Source organism: Erinaceus europaeus, chromosome 1 (genome assembly GCF_950295315.1).
Source record: "Erinaceus europaeus chromosome 1, mEriEur2.1, whole genome shotgun sequence".
NCBI lineage: Eukaryota > Metazoa > Chordata > Mammalia > Eulipotyphla > Erinaceidae > Erinaceus > Erinaceus europaeus.
The window spans coordinates 70,843,289-70,856,495 of record NC_080162.1 but is presented as its reverse complement, the minus strand read 5'-3'; the positions used below and the strand labels follow the sequence as shown (position 1 = coordinate 70,856,495).

At 52.4% G+C, this 13,207-nt stretch overlaps 1 protein-coding gene across 2 annotated transcripts; it reads left to right on the top strand.

The window, feature by feature from the left end:
• The first annotated feature begins 2,374 nt into the window (after window positions 1-2,374).
• On the top strand, window positions 2,375-12,963 carry CDC25B (cell division cycle 25B). 2 transcript variants are annotated; one of them, XM_007539546.3, is made up of 16 exons: window positions 2,375-3,314; window positions 3,997-4,103; window positions 4,802-4,853; window positions 6,771-6,812; window positions 6,965-7,001; window positions 7,245-7,367; window positions 7,471-7,593; window positions 7,746-7,880; window positions 8,274-8,354; window positions 8,459-8,647; window positions 8,797-8,892; window positions 9,295-9,357; window positions 9,507-9,605; window positions 10,005-10,138; window positions 11,581-11,692; window positions 11,812-12,963. In XM_007539546.3, the coding sequence occupies exons 1-16, from the start codon at window positions 3,115-3,117 to the stop codon at window positions 11,950-11,952; spliced, it is 1,734 nt and encodes a 577-aa protein (XP_007539608.3). In that variant the 5' UTR covers window positions 2,375-3,114; the 3' UTR covers window positions 11,953-12,963. The 2 variants fall into 2 exon arrangements, with proteins under 2 accessions (XP_007539608.3, XP_016050886.1); XM_016195400.2 differs by lacking the exon at window positions 7,471-7,593 and having other exon boundaries at window positions 2,376-3,314.
• The last annotated feature ends 244 nt before the right edge of the window (window positions 12,964-13,207 follow it).

Here is a 13,207-nt window from a genome sequence, read left to right as displayed (position 1 = left end):
GAAAGTTTATGAGAATAACTCTTCTCACCCCACTACTTCCCAGGCCACTATCCTAAATTTTAAAAGCCATTTAACATGTGACAAGCTATAATAGAAAAGACTCAGATAAATTGTCCTGAAAAGATACTATGTGGGAATAGTCTTGTAATAGTAGAAGCATTTTAAACATGCAATAACTTTCCTTCTCTTTTACCAAGACTCCAGATCACTCCAGACCTTCTTAAATGGACCTAGAGCTTGTTATATACAATCCAAAGCCAGTATGGTGTTTTCCAGGGGGAAGACAGAGCCTTAAACAGCTGATAAGTGTCACTGTAACCAGGGCCTGAATGGGTGGGAAGTGTGGTTTTCTTACTATGATACTTACAAGTATTTATCTGATTTCCTTTTAATATATATTTTATGTGTTTGTTGTATAGAGGCAGAGAGATATTGAAAGGGAAAAGAGAATAGAGAGGGAGGGGGAGGGGTAGATAGCATAATGGTTATGCAAAGAGACTGTCATGCATAAGGCTTCAAAGTCCCAGGTTCAGTCCCCTGTAAAACCATAAACCAGAGCTGCTCAGTGCTCTGGGGGAAAAGGAAAAAAGAAAAAGGAAAGGAAAGGAAAGGGGGAAAGGGAAGAGAAGGGAAGGGGAGGGAAGGGGAGGGAAAGGGGAGGGGAGGGGAGAGGAGGGGAGAGAAGAGGAGAGGGGAGGGGAGAGAAGAAGGGAGAGGAGAGGGGAGGGGTGGGGAGAGGAGAGGGGAGGAGAGGGGAGGGGAGGGGAGGGGAGAGGAGAGGGGAGGAGAGGAATGAAAAGGAATGGGTGGTGGTGGGGGAATCTGCATTACTGTTTCACCACTCCTGAAGCTTTTTCCCTGTAAGGCCTGAAGCCTTGAACCTGGGTAGTAACATAACATGTGCTCTCAACCACGTATACCGCTGCCCAGCCCTTTAACTTTTTAATTAACTTTTTTTTTTTTTCACCAGAGCACTCCTCCAGCTCTGGCTTATTGTGGTGCCAAGGTTTGAACGTGGGACCTCAGAGCCTTAGGCATGAAGCCTTTTGCATAACCATTATGCTATCCCCAGCTATTTATGGACAATTTTTAAAGATTTATTTATTTACTGAGCAAGACCCTGATCCAACATATTCACTGCCAGGATCAAACCCAGGGCTCCTGTGCTCTAACCACTAAGACACCTCCCAAGCTGCTAGGCTAGTTATTATTATTTTTTCCTCCTTTATATAATCCATGGTTTCATTGGCAAACGGAGATTTAGGAAAATACACAGAGCTATTATGTGGGGCTGCCCTGAAATGACCCCTCTGTATTTCCAGTCCCTTGTCACTAACCCAGAGATGACCTTCTGGCTGTGAGTCTCAAGGAATTCAGGAGTACTAAATTCCTTCCCCCAACACATACCCTTGCCCAACTCTGTAAAAGTTGAGGGGAGGTAATGCCTGCGGTGTTGGTTTTTGAGAATGTGGCTCTCATAAGTTTCATTTCTGGCCTTTGCCCCCATCGTGGGGGAAGGAATGATAGTCACAACCTTGACTGTTAGTAGCTAGAGGTCCAGAGTTGGGCCTTTCAAGGGAAAGCAACAGAGGAACAGGAAATCTTAGCCCTGCCCACCACCGCACAGGGGTTAGCCTAAATGTTGACAGAAAGAATTTCCTGACCCGCACTCTGGCCAGCCCTCTCAGGAGACTGGAATCTTTCTAGACATGTCCTGTACCCCACCCTCAGCCCGGGCTCCCCTCTGGCATTGCCTCTGGGCTGAGGACTAGGGCCGCACCAGAAGGACTCGTGGCTGCGTGTTCTTTGCACCACCCCTGCCCGGCAGAGTTCACCGTTCGCCTGGGGAGATGGAATTCGTAGAGCTACTCACCCACTAGCTTGTGGGTGCAGCTTTCCCGCCTCCTTGCAGAAAAGCAGATTCCGCTGGAAGGTGATTAGGTAATTAGGAGCTGTTCAATTTAAACTCGTGACAAATTCTGCTTTCATGACCATCAAAGAAACATCTATTAAACAAAGGATGCCATTTGGCACCAGGCTAGCCAAACCATCAATGGGCACGAGATACTTCCTTAACTGGCTTCTGAGGTCGCCAATGTGCTCCTCCCACCCCCCACTACTAGAGCCTAGTCTGGGGCTGCTGGGGTGAGGGTGGGGACTGAGCCCCTTGAGATCATATCACACACACACACACACACACACACACACACACACACACACACACACACACACACACACACACACCCTTGAGCTCCACCACGGACCCACCTCCCCTGTACTGGGGTCTCCACGTGAAAATCCCGTCTTGGGGCTGCCCCTCCCCGCGGTGGGCTAGGAGAGCCGGGGCGACTCTATACTCCACCATTTGTCACACTCTTGTGACCTTGGACGAGTTAAAGAACTTGTGCACGCCTCTGCGCCTGGGTCTGCAACCTGAAAAGACGAACCCAGACAGCACAGAGCTACTGCGTTTGGCAAAATGCGGGCACCGAGCCTCTCTCGGTACCTCGTGGTGGTATTGAGTGATGTCTAACTGCGAATTGGAGTGGGGGGGTGTCCCTCTGGGCCCACCCTAGGAGAGCAGAGATTCCTCTGAAGGAGGGAATAACTTAAGTCTGCACCCCTAGAAGCAGAATTCGAGAGAGGAAGATCTACGGGTGCTGGCGGGGTAGGGAAGTGGTGGGGGTTAAGAGAAACCTTAATTCTTTCACCCCACCCAATGCTTGGAACTGGGCGGAGCCGGCGTGGTCCAGCCTGCGCGCTTCCCACCCTCGGACCCCGCCTTCGGCCCCGCCCTCGTCTACCCCGCGCCCCCATTGGTGGCGTCGGGCAGCGCGGCCGCTGTTATTTTTCGAATATATAAGGGGGTGGAGGTGGCAGCTGCTGCTAGAGGCTCCCCAGGCCGGCGGCGGGTCGCCGCGTCCCTCCACCACCCCTCCCCACCCTTCCCTCTCCTCCCTGGCCTCCCTTGCTCTGACCCCGCTGCTCTTCCTCCCTTCCCCCCCTCTCCCAGACCCGCTCCCCACCTCGTCCCTCCAGCTGTGCCAGGCGTGTCAGGCCGATCGATCGCCTGGTGCGGGCTCTTTGGCGCAGCCATCTGCGGGCCCTGCGGCGATGGAGCCGCTCCACTCGGACCCCGCGCCGGCTCCGCCTCTCAGCCCCGCCGGTGCGCGCGGGGACGCCGAGCGTCCCGGGCATCTCCCAGGCCTCCGGTTGGGGGCTCATGGCTTCCTGGGGTCCCCGGAGCGCGCGGCCGCTTCCTCGCCGGTCACCACCCTCACCAAGACCATGCATAACCTCGCTGGGCTCGGCAGGTAGGGCGTCCCTAGAAGACAGCGGGAGAGGGTGAGACCCGCACGGGGGTGTTGTTGGCTCCAGGCCTCCGGGGGAAGCCGAACCCGAGAAGGGGGAGAGGGAAGGTGCCCCAATCTCAACCTGCTGAAGGGGCCTGGAACAAGGGCGGTGGGACCGGGCTTACCTCACCTCAGTGAGCCTCCACCATGCTGCCTTCCTAACCTCGGGAATTGAGGTTGCCAGGACGCATGTTCGGGTTTCCAGCTTTTCCCTGGGGAGAGGGGATTAAGCTCTGATCCTTTTCCTGGAGCAAGCCTGCAGGGTGCAGACCCGGATGCCTCACAGTAAGGGATGCACGCCACGGCCCTTCCTCCAGGAAGGCTTCCTGATGGGAAAAGGCCTGAGGAGGTCAGACAGAATCTTCCAGAGCTGCTCCCCTGCCCCACTCCCAGCGCCAGAACGGTCCCCAGTCATCCTTCCTCTTGTCTGGGGCACACCGCCTCCCGCACCCAGAAGGACCTTTCTTAAAACAGTCACCGAAGAGAATGCACTTAGAGTGTCTATAGAGAATCCTGTTTTGACCTTCCCTGTGCTCAGCTCCTTACCCAGATCCAGCCTGGGTGGTCTGAGAACGTAGACCAGCCGGCTCTTGAACCAACATATTTACTTCTGTCCTTCCTTGGGTCCCTGCTTCCTTCCCAGAGAGACCCCAAAGACTCAGGCAGGCAGCCAGCTCACAAGCCTGTCCCTCACACGCCGCGGGTCTGAGTCCTCCCTGTCATCTGAGTCATCTGAAGCGTCTGATGCAGGTAAGGCCCTGGGATGCCCGGGAAAACTGCCGCGGGGCGGGGAGGAGAATGCCTGAGCTTCCGAAGTCACTGATCTGGTTGACATCCTTCCCACAGAAGCCCGTGCCCACCCCCACTTTTGGTGGGGCTCACCACACCCAGCCGACTGGCTGAGCAGGCGGTTGGGTGGGGCACCTTTTAGGAGATGAGATCTTAACCTATTTCAAACCAGGCGCCAAAAGTCCTCCTGAGCCACAGCCCCACCTGGGAGGCATTAAGGCTGAAGGCTGGGTCGTTTTTATAACCTTCACTTGCTTTCATTTATAACCTTTTCCTTTAAAACACCAAATTATTTTAAACCAGTTCAGAAAAATAAAAATGCTTTGCAAAGTGTTAGTTTAAAAACCTAAGTAGAGGACAGGGATGCATCTTAGTAATAGAACACATGCCTTGCATATGTGATGCTCTGAGTTTGATGCTCTGTGCCACATAAACCAAAACTGACATAAATAAATAAATACCTAAGTGAGGAGTTTCCATAGTATCAGGGAGCCCTGTGCAATTTGGAGAGCTGTGTGAGTCCTTTAGGTCCATGGGTAGGGTCTTTTAATGTGTCAAGATCTAACATAGAGACAGGTTTTGCTCCTCTGAAAGGCTTTGGGATCTGGTGGAGGGAAATGCAGAAAATTCCACTGCTTTCAAGGCACTTTGTTCCCCAGGTCTCTGCATGGATTCTCCCAGCCCCATGGACCCCCAGATGGCAGAGAGGACGTGAGTAGAGAAGAGGGAGCCCTACTATTCAAGAACTGATTTCCACCTTTGGGAATCTCAGTTCTCACATAAACTCACTAGGGGACAGATTTCCTCAGGATTCCTATGGGGCCGGGGGGGTGTAGTTGACTTTCCCAAGTCCTGGGATTCTACTCTCAGGGAAACAGAGCATGGGCTTGGACAGATGAGTGCTGGGGACAGTGGTCACTAGGATCAATAGATACTTGACTCCAGCCAGCCCTTGTCTTGTGGGAATACAGCCCTGTGTGTTCTGTTGTTCTTTTCTGCCTGCCTGCATTTTTTTTTTCTGTGAAATACCATGATTTAAAAATATGGGTCATCTTAAAAACTTTTTTTTTTATTTTTATTTATTTATTAATGAGAAAGATAGCAGGAGAAAGAACCAGACATCACTCTGGCACATGTGCTGCCAGGAATTGAACTCAGGACCTCATGCTTGAGAGTCCAAAGCTTTATCACTGCGCCACCTCCCGGACCACATCTTAAAAACTTTTTATTCATTCTAGACCAAACAAAAATAGTTGTTGGATGGTTTGGCCCTTGGCCATCCTATCAGGAACTTCTGGCTTCAGTGACACTTGACCCTCTGACTACTCCTGGTGCAAGGCCTTTGTGAGAAGGGTTGGGGAGGGAACTGAGGGGCTACCTAGGAGCCCAAAGCACAGCTGTTCCTGTCCAGCTGTTAGGGTCCCAGCAAGACCAGCTGCCAGCCATTAGTGGGGACAGCTGGGTGTCAGCAGCCTGGACTGGGTTTTGAGTTTAATGCTGAGGCTGCACACACACACACCCATACCCCCCCCCCCCATACACATACACACACTGCCTTTGATCAGACTGGGCTGGGCTGGGCTGCAGGGTTTGTACAAACAGGAAATGGGTGGGGGTGGGGGGGGACTGCAGGTTGTTTTGGTAGCCACAAAGGTTGTCCTGCTTTTACACCCAAGGGCCCAGGTGCAGACTGGAAACCAAGTCAATAAAATTGGTTATCTCTGATGCCAGGTTGACTGGGCACAGGCATTCCCCCTTGGGGCCCATCTTCCTGACACTAGCCCTAAGCTTCTCCCCCAACCCCACCCCACCCCCCAGCCTCTGCACCTGCTTTGGCGGTTACACAGCTTCTCAGAAAGAAGCTGGTCTGTGTGTCCACGCATAAAGCACAAAGCCTGGCGTGGCAGGTGGTCTCTGATAACATAGCTGGAGGTGGGGCCTATATACAGAAGCTCAAAAGGCACATCTGTTGGAATTCTTTGACTGCTGGCCTCTTTTAAGGCAGGGGGTGGGGGGCAGGGTGGAACAGAAGCTGGGTCCTGGAAAATTCCAGAGGAGGGAGGAGAGGATGTGACCCTGAACATTTGTTACTAGGGGGTCTGGTGTACAGACCTAAGCTGGTCCAGGGGCATGCTAAACTAGGCCCTAGTCCTGAGAGGGGAGACTGTACAGTTCACACAAAGAAAGGGGCCCAGTCTTGCTGGCATCCAGGCCTTGGAGACACCCGTTTTGTCAGGCTTGGCCTATTATCAAGGGATGGATGGATGCCTTTCCTGGCCACCATATGGCCCCGCTGAGGTGATTTGCATACAGGTGGAAGGCCTGTGGGCTGGCTGTCCAGACTGTTGCCTTGGTAACACCTCCTCACGACCCTGAGACCTGCTCCAGCTGTCTAGGCTGCCATTCTCTGGGCATTCTTCCATTCAGGGTGGCCTTTTGAAATCCCCAGGCTGCTCTCATCTCCCCCTTTTCCAACACCTGGGCCCTCTGAAGACTCAGTAATCTTCCTGTCTCCCTGTTTCACTGGCCTGATCCCTGACCCCTGGGTCTTGTGAACTGGGAACACAAAATGGGGGGTGGGCGGTGGCTGCAGAGGGAAGATGGGCTCATAGGGTCTCTTCTTTCTAGGTTTGAACAGGCCATCCAGGCAGCCAGCCGGGTCATGCGAAAGTAAGTGCTTTAGCCTAGTGGCTTCCCCTAGTTGGGGGAGCAGCCTCAGGGAGGGTCCTCTCCCAAAAGGAGAGTACAAGGGTATCACTAATGCCCTTAGTGTCCCTATGCCCAGTTCTCCAGCCCTGACTTAGCCCTTTTGCCTTCTGTAGTGAGAAATTTGCCTTCCGACGCTTCCAGTCCTTACCAGTGAGTGTTCCCATGGCCTGGGAGGTGGGGTGGAGCTCGGGCTATTGGCCAGGCTTGGTGAGAGGCAGGACTTATTGGGGTCACCTCCCAGAGGGTGGACTTGAACTGGTTAGGTTTCCTCCGTCTGGCTGTGGGAGAGAGGGTTTCAGAGGTGAATGGGAGTGTTGGAGGGAGGGTGGAGAAGGCAGGCTGGTGCTACAGAAAGGCAGTCTTCGCTACTTATTTCCCTGCCTGGCTTTCTAGGGGAGGCTTCTTGGCCACAGCCCTGTGCTTCGGAACATCACTAACTCCCAAGCGTCTGACAACTGGAGGAAGAGGGAGTCATACCGCAGAGCTGCCTGTAGCCCTGAGGAGGACAAAGAGAATGTGAGCTTCTGTCAGGCCTGGGTGCAAGCCCCTCAGGGAAATGAGGAGGTGTGCTGGGCAGGGGACTTCTGGCAGTTAGTGACCCTGCATGCCCTGCCTACAGGATGGCCCTGTCTTCAAGATGCCCTGCAAGCCCATAGCTCCCAGCCCTGCACAGACTCTGGCAGAGTGGGCTGACCACAGGGAAGCCTTTGCCCAGAGGCCAAGCTCAGCGCCTGACCTGATGGTAATCTTGGCCTGCAGGGCTGCTGCCCTTGAGAACAGTCTGGGGAGAAGGAAGGATGACCCTGAGGCAGTGGGAACCTTTTCTAGAAGGATTAGTGTGGGGACTGCCTTGGGTCCCCAGGCCTAAGTAGTCTGTGTGCCTGTCACCCTAAGTGTCTCACCCCTGAACGGAAGATGGAAGTAGAGCAGCTGAGTCCCCTTGTTCGGAGTCCCTTTTCCTTGACCCCTACCAAGAGTATTGGTGAGGAGGATGATGGCTTTGTGGATATCCTGGAGAGTGACTTAAAGGTGAGCAGCTTTGCCCCATCAGACCCCTGCTGCTTCCTCTCTGGGATCTTCCGAAAGGAAAAAACTCTGAGCCCCTGTAGCCAGACTGTCACCTTGGACTCCAGTTTCAGAGGAGTTGAAGGTAACTGAGTCACAGACTGGCCTCTGGTGAGGGGAATGCCTCAGTGAGGGGAAGGGGGCAAGGTGGAACACAGCCAGCTGGAGACTCCTGTGTTTGACCCACTCCTGTCACCTGGTGGGGGTGCTGCAGTTTCTGGGCTCTGGAGAGCTGCCCTGTGTGGGGGTGCTGGCTAAATCAGGAAGCGTCTGCTGACATAGAGTTTGCTGGGAGGATTAGGAAAATTGCACTGAATGCCTGTGGATGGGACCTTATCTTTGCTAACTTGGCCTCAGGAAGAAGATTCCGTTCCCCCAGGTATGGAGAGTCTCATTAGTGCCCCTCTAGTCAGGACCTCAGAAAAGGAAAAGGAGCAGGTAAGCCTCTGTAGTGGCCCCCTGGAACTCAGAGGGGTGGGGTTTGAGGAGTAGGGGTGTAGGAGGATAGGGCACTCTGACTTCCTGACCTGTTTGACTACCAGGACCTCATCATGTACAGCAAATGCCGGCGGCTCTTCCGTTCCCCGTCCATGCCCTGCAGCGTGATTCGGCCTATCCTCAAGAGGCTGGAGCGCCCCCAGGACAGGGATGTGCCCATACAGAGCAAGCGGAGGAGAAGTGTGACCCCTCCAGAGGCAGAAGAACAGGATGAGGAGAAAGCAGAGGAGCCTGTGAGTAGTGCCTTCTTCCTGAGCAGGCTGGGTTGGCTCTCTTTCAGTCCACACTGAAAACAACTCTGGGTCTGGTTTAAGCAGAAGGCAGCATGGCAAGGGCAGGAGGCTCATGCTTGACCCTGACCATCATCTGCCTTACATCACAGAAAGCCCGCGTCCTTCGCTCAAAGTCCTTGTGTCACGACGAGATTGAGAACCTCCTAGCCAGTGATCACCATGAGCTGATCGGAGATTACTCCAAGGTGCTTGGCGGGGAACGGGGGTGGGGAAGCACAGATGAGACCCATCTTCACCAGTGGTGGCCCCCAGCCTGACTTTGCCCTTTTTTCTCACCTGGACTGCTCTAAAGCACCAGCTGAGTCTCAACCATGGGAAGTATTTGCAAACTCATGTCACATTCAGACCCTCTTCCACTGCCACTTCAAGGCTGTCAGGGAGATGGAGGCAGAAAGTGGGGGTGTTTTTCACTTGTAGTCCTCTTATTCATTTCCCATTAGATATCAGACCTAAGAGCTGTTTCTTGGTTGCTATAGAGAACTGGAGCTGAACTAAATGGAGGTCAAAGCAGATATGGCTTTATGGCACTGAATGAAACACTATTCTTTTCAATTTCACTTTCTCCTCTCTCTCCCTCATACTTTCAGGCTTTCCTCCTGCAGACTGTGGATGGAAAGCACCAAGACCTCAAGTACATTTCACCAGAAACGGTATGCAAAGATGGCACCAATTCTGAGTGGCATTTGGAATTGAAACTGCTGTTGACCTGACCAGGTCTGGGGAGGGGCTGCAATGGCTAGCTCAGTGGTAGAGTTGGGGGCTGCTTTACTGACCTGGGACCCACCTTTGTGATCTGCAGATGGTTGCCCTGCTGTCAGGCAAGTTCAACAACATCGTGGAGAGGTTTGTGATCGTGGACTGCAGATACCCCTATGAGTATGAAGGCGGGCACATCAAGGTGAGATTTGCTTGGGGCCGGGTGGTAGTGCACCTGGCTGAGCGCACAGGTTACAGTGCACACGGACCCGGGTTCGAGCCCCTGGTCTCCACCTACGGGGGGATGCTTTGCAAATGGTAAAGCAAGGCTGCAAGTGTCTCTCTGTCTCTCTCCCTCTCTCTGTCTCCCCCTTCCCTCTCAGTTTCTGGTTGTCTCTATCCAATAAATAAAGATAATTAACAAAAAAAAGGTGAGATTTGCCAAGAGAGGAGGCTGAGATGGCCCACTCGGGTAGCCTTCTCCAGAGGTGGAATGGGTGGAGATGGCTGCTGCTCAGCGGGAGGTGGGATCAGTCATGGGGGTTACCTCGGAGAGGGGTCTGTCACCCAGGCCTAGGGTGTGACCTGACCCCCAACTCAGACTGCTGTGAACCTTCCCCTGGAACGAGATGCCGAGACCTTCCTGCTCCAGAGTCCCATCTTGCCTGGTAGCCTGGATAAGAGGATCATTCTCATTTTCCACTGTGAATTCTCATCTGAGCGTGGACCCCGAATGTGAGTATCTGCTTCTAACTGCTTCTACGCAGGCTTGCAGGGGTTTTTTTGTTTTGTTTTTGTTTTTTGCCTCCAGGGTTATCACTGGAGCTCAGTGCTAGCACTATAAATCTACTGCTCCTGGAGGCCATCTTTTCCATTTTATTGGATAAGACAGAAGTAGAGAGGGGAGGAGGGAGAGGGAGAGGGGGCTGCAGACATGCTTCACCGTTTATGATACTTTTCCCCTGCAGGTGAGGAACGGGATAGAACTGAGATCCTTGCTCGGGTCCTGGTGCTTAGTACTATGTATGCTTAATCTGGTGTATCACTGTTCACCGCCCCCCCCCCCCCATGCTTACAGAGCCTTTCTGTGGCCTGGGGCCCAGTCCCTGCCTCTCCTGGGGTAGCTTCCATCCTCACTCCCCCTGCTTCTTATCAGTCCTTGACCCTTGCCTCCAGCCTCACTAGATCTGATTCCAGGTCTCCAGTAGTATCCTTAAAACTGAAAGGCACTTGGTCCAAAAGGTGGCACAGTGCCTAGTGCTTCTGCTTGTGGAAGCACAAGGTCCTGAGCTCTCAATCCTTAGCAGTCCACATGCCAGAGGGATGTTTGTTCTGTCTCTCTCTCTTAATCATAAACATTTTTTAAATATTTTCTTTTAATTTGACAAGATTGAAAGGAAAGGGGGAGCTAGAGGGGGAGAGAGAGAGAGAGAGAGAGACCTGTAGCACCACTTCACTGCTTAGGAAACTTCCCCCTGCATGTAGGGACCAGGAGCTGATCTCCTTGTGCATGGTAATGTGTGTGCTCAACCAGGCGAGCCAATCAATGCCTAGCCACATTAAAAAAAAAAAAACTTAAAGAAAAAAATTAACTCAAAAGTGATATGGTACTCAAGATCCCTAAGTCCCTTGTTGGGACACTGGTCCCCTGGTATCCAAAGTACCTCTCCTATGGTGTCCTTCCTCTCCCACCTGAATGATAGTGCCTCTTCAGCCAGCTTCATATGCATTGGATATGCACCCAAACGCTCCACAGTACCCCCTCCCTGCAGCTACCCCCTCCTTGTCCATCCCCCAGGACTCTTGGCACATGGTGTTCGCCCCCACCTAGGCCCTGTACTTGGCTCCTGCTTTCTCCAGCCTTTTCCTCTCCCATGTCTTTTGTCCTCACCAGGTCTTGTCCAGGTCTCCTGAATGTATCTCTGAAATTTGCCCTCTTCTTTCCTTTCTGCTTTCCCATGCCTGGTCTACAACTAGCAACAACCCCTCGCTTTGCCTCCAAAACCTCTTCTTTATCTGTAACCAGATTGATCTAAAAGAGCATTCTTGTGGTTGACATTCTGCACTCAAGCCTTCATCTCTAAGACCTTCAAAGGATAAGTCCAGGGAAGAGGTTCCCTAATAAATACCCTACCTCCAGCTCTGACCCCCCACTCCCAATGGTCCCGTTTCATCAGGTGCCGTTTCATCAGGGAACGAGACAGAGCAGCCAATGACTACCCCAGCCTTTACTACCCTGAAATGTATATCCTCAAAGGCGGCTACAGGGAGTTCTTCCCCCAGCACCAGGTACAGTGGGGGTGGTCCCAGGCTCTGTAAGAGCAGGGCGCTCTGGAGTAAAGGAAGAGGGAACATCTAGGCAGGAGAAGGTCCAAGTCCCTTACTTGATCTCTTCTGTCTTGCCCTAGTCCTTCTGTGAGCCCCAGGACTACCGGCCCATGAACCATGAGGACTTCAAGGAAGAGCTGAGAACCTTCCGCCTCAAGACACGCAGCTGGGCAGGGGAGCGGAGCCGGCGGGAGCTGTGTAGCCGCCTGCAGGAACAGTGAAGGGCCTGCCATAGTCTCATCCACTGCTCTTGTCCCTAAACTCAGTCTTGAGTCCAACCATATTTCATATCCTGGTGCTGCCCCCTTCCTATTCCCAGGCCCTGGAAGTGCCCAGCCTGTTGATTTAGTGAAACTGGATTAAGTCCAGCTCAAAGGAAGTATTTTATATCTGACTGGAGCCTTTCTGCTTGCTTTTTATTCTCTTCCTTGTTTGAGTTAACCCTTTGTCTTTCTGTGTCCAGAACATTCCCCTTTTCTCAAGGTATTTTTTTGTGTATGAGGCCAAGGCAAAGCCTCCCAGAATGGACAAGAACTACACTCCTCCCTCCCCTGGGAGTCAGCCACCTGTCTGTCCTCTGGAGAATTCCTGAGTGTGTCTGTCATGTTCCTTTCTCTTTCCCTTCCTCCTGTCCCTCCATACCATCACTTCTAGCACAAACACTTCTTACACTTTTTCTGTTTCAGTGTTTGTTATCTGCAGGCTTGATCTGTGTGTCTGATTTTACCCCTCTCAGGACATTCACAGGCTGAGGTTTAACTACAAGCTGACCCCACTTCTATTGTCTCAAGAAAAAGAGCGTTATTCTGGGAGGACAAGGGCTGTGGGCAAGAGCTAAAGCCTGCATCTCAAGCCTACTGGAAATCCAGCCCCCACTGCTGTGGAATTGCCCCTGAATCCTGATTTGCTGCTGTCTTATGGACGGATGGAAGCCGACTAGGTGGAGAGGCGTGGATATCCAACACCTTCAGTATCTAACCATTGAATGACAGCCTGTTAATGAGCATGATAGCCTCCAGTAAGAGCCTGCCTATCTGTCTGTGTGGACATAATCTTTACTTTTTAAGTTCGGTTTGGAAATATTCAAGAGGAAATGTTATAGAAGCAGCTAAACCAAGGACAGAGTCATACCTGGATTGTGAAGCTCAAGATGTGGAAAGGGTTATGCTTGGAGGTCCTGAATGAGTCACTTCTTGGGGCCTTGGTTGAATAAAGCACTGAGCATTGAGTAAGCAGCATGGTGTTTGTGGGGCCCCTGACCAGATCTTGACTGACTGATCTTGGTGGTGGGTTTGGGGGACAGAGTAGAGGAGGTGACCTCATGCTTCATTCACCATCACCTTACTCAAACCCCTTTATCTCTACCATCATCACCCACCTCCACATCTGGCTACTCTGGCACTGCTGAACTTGCCCTTCCCAGACCCTGTACCAAGAAGACTAGAGTGGAGTGGCTTTATCACTCAAGAACTGTCA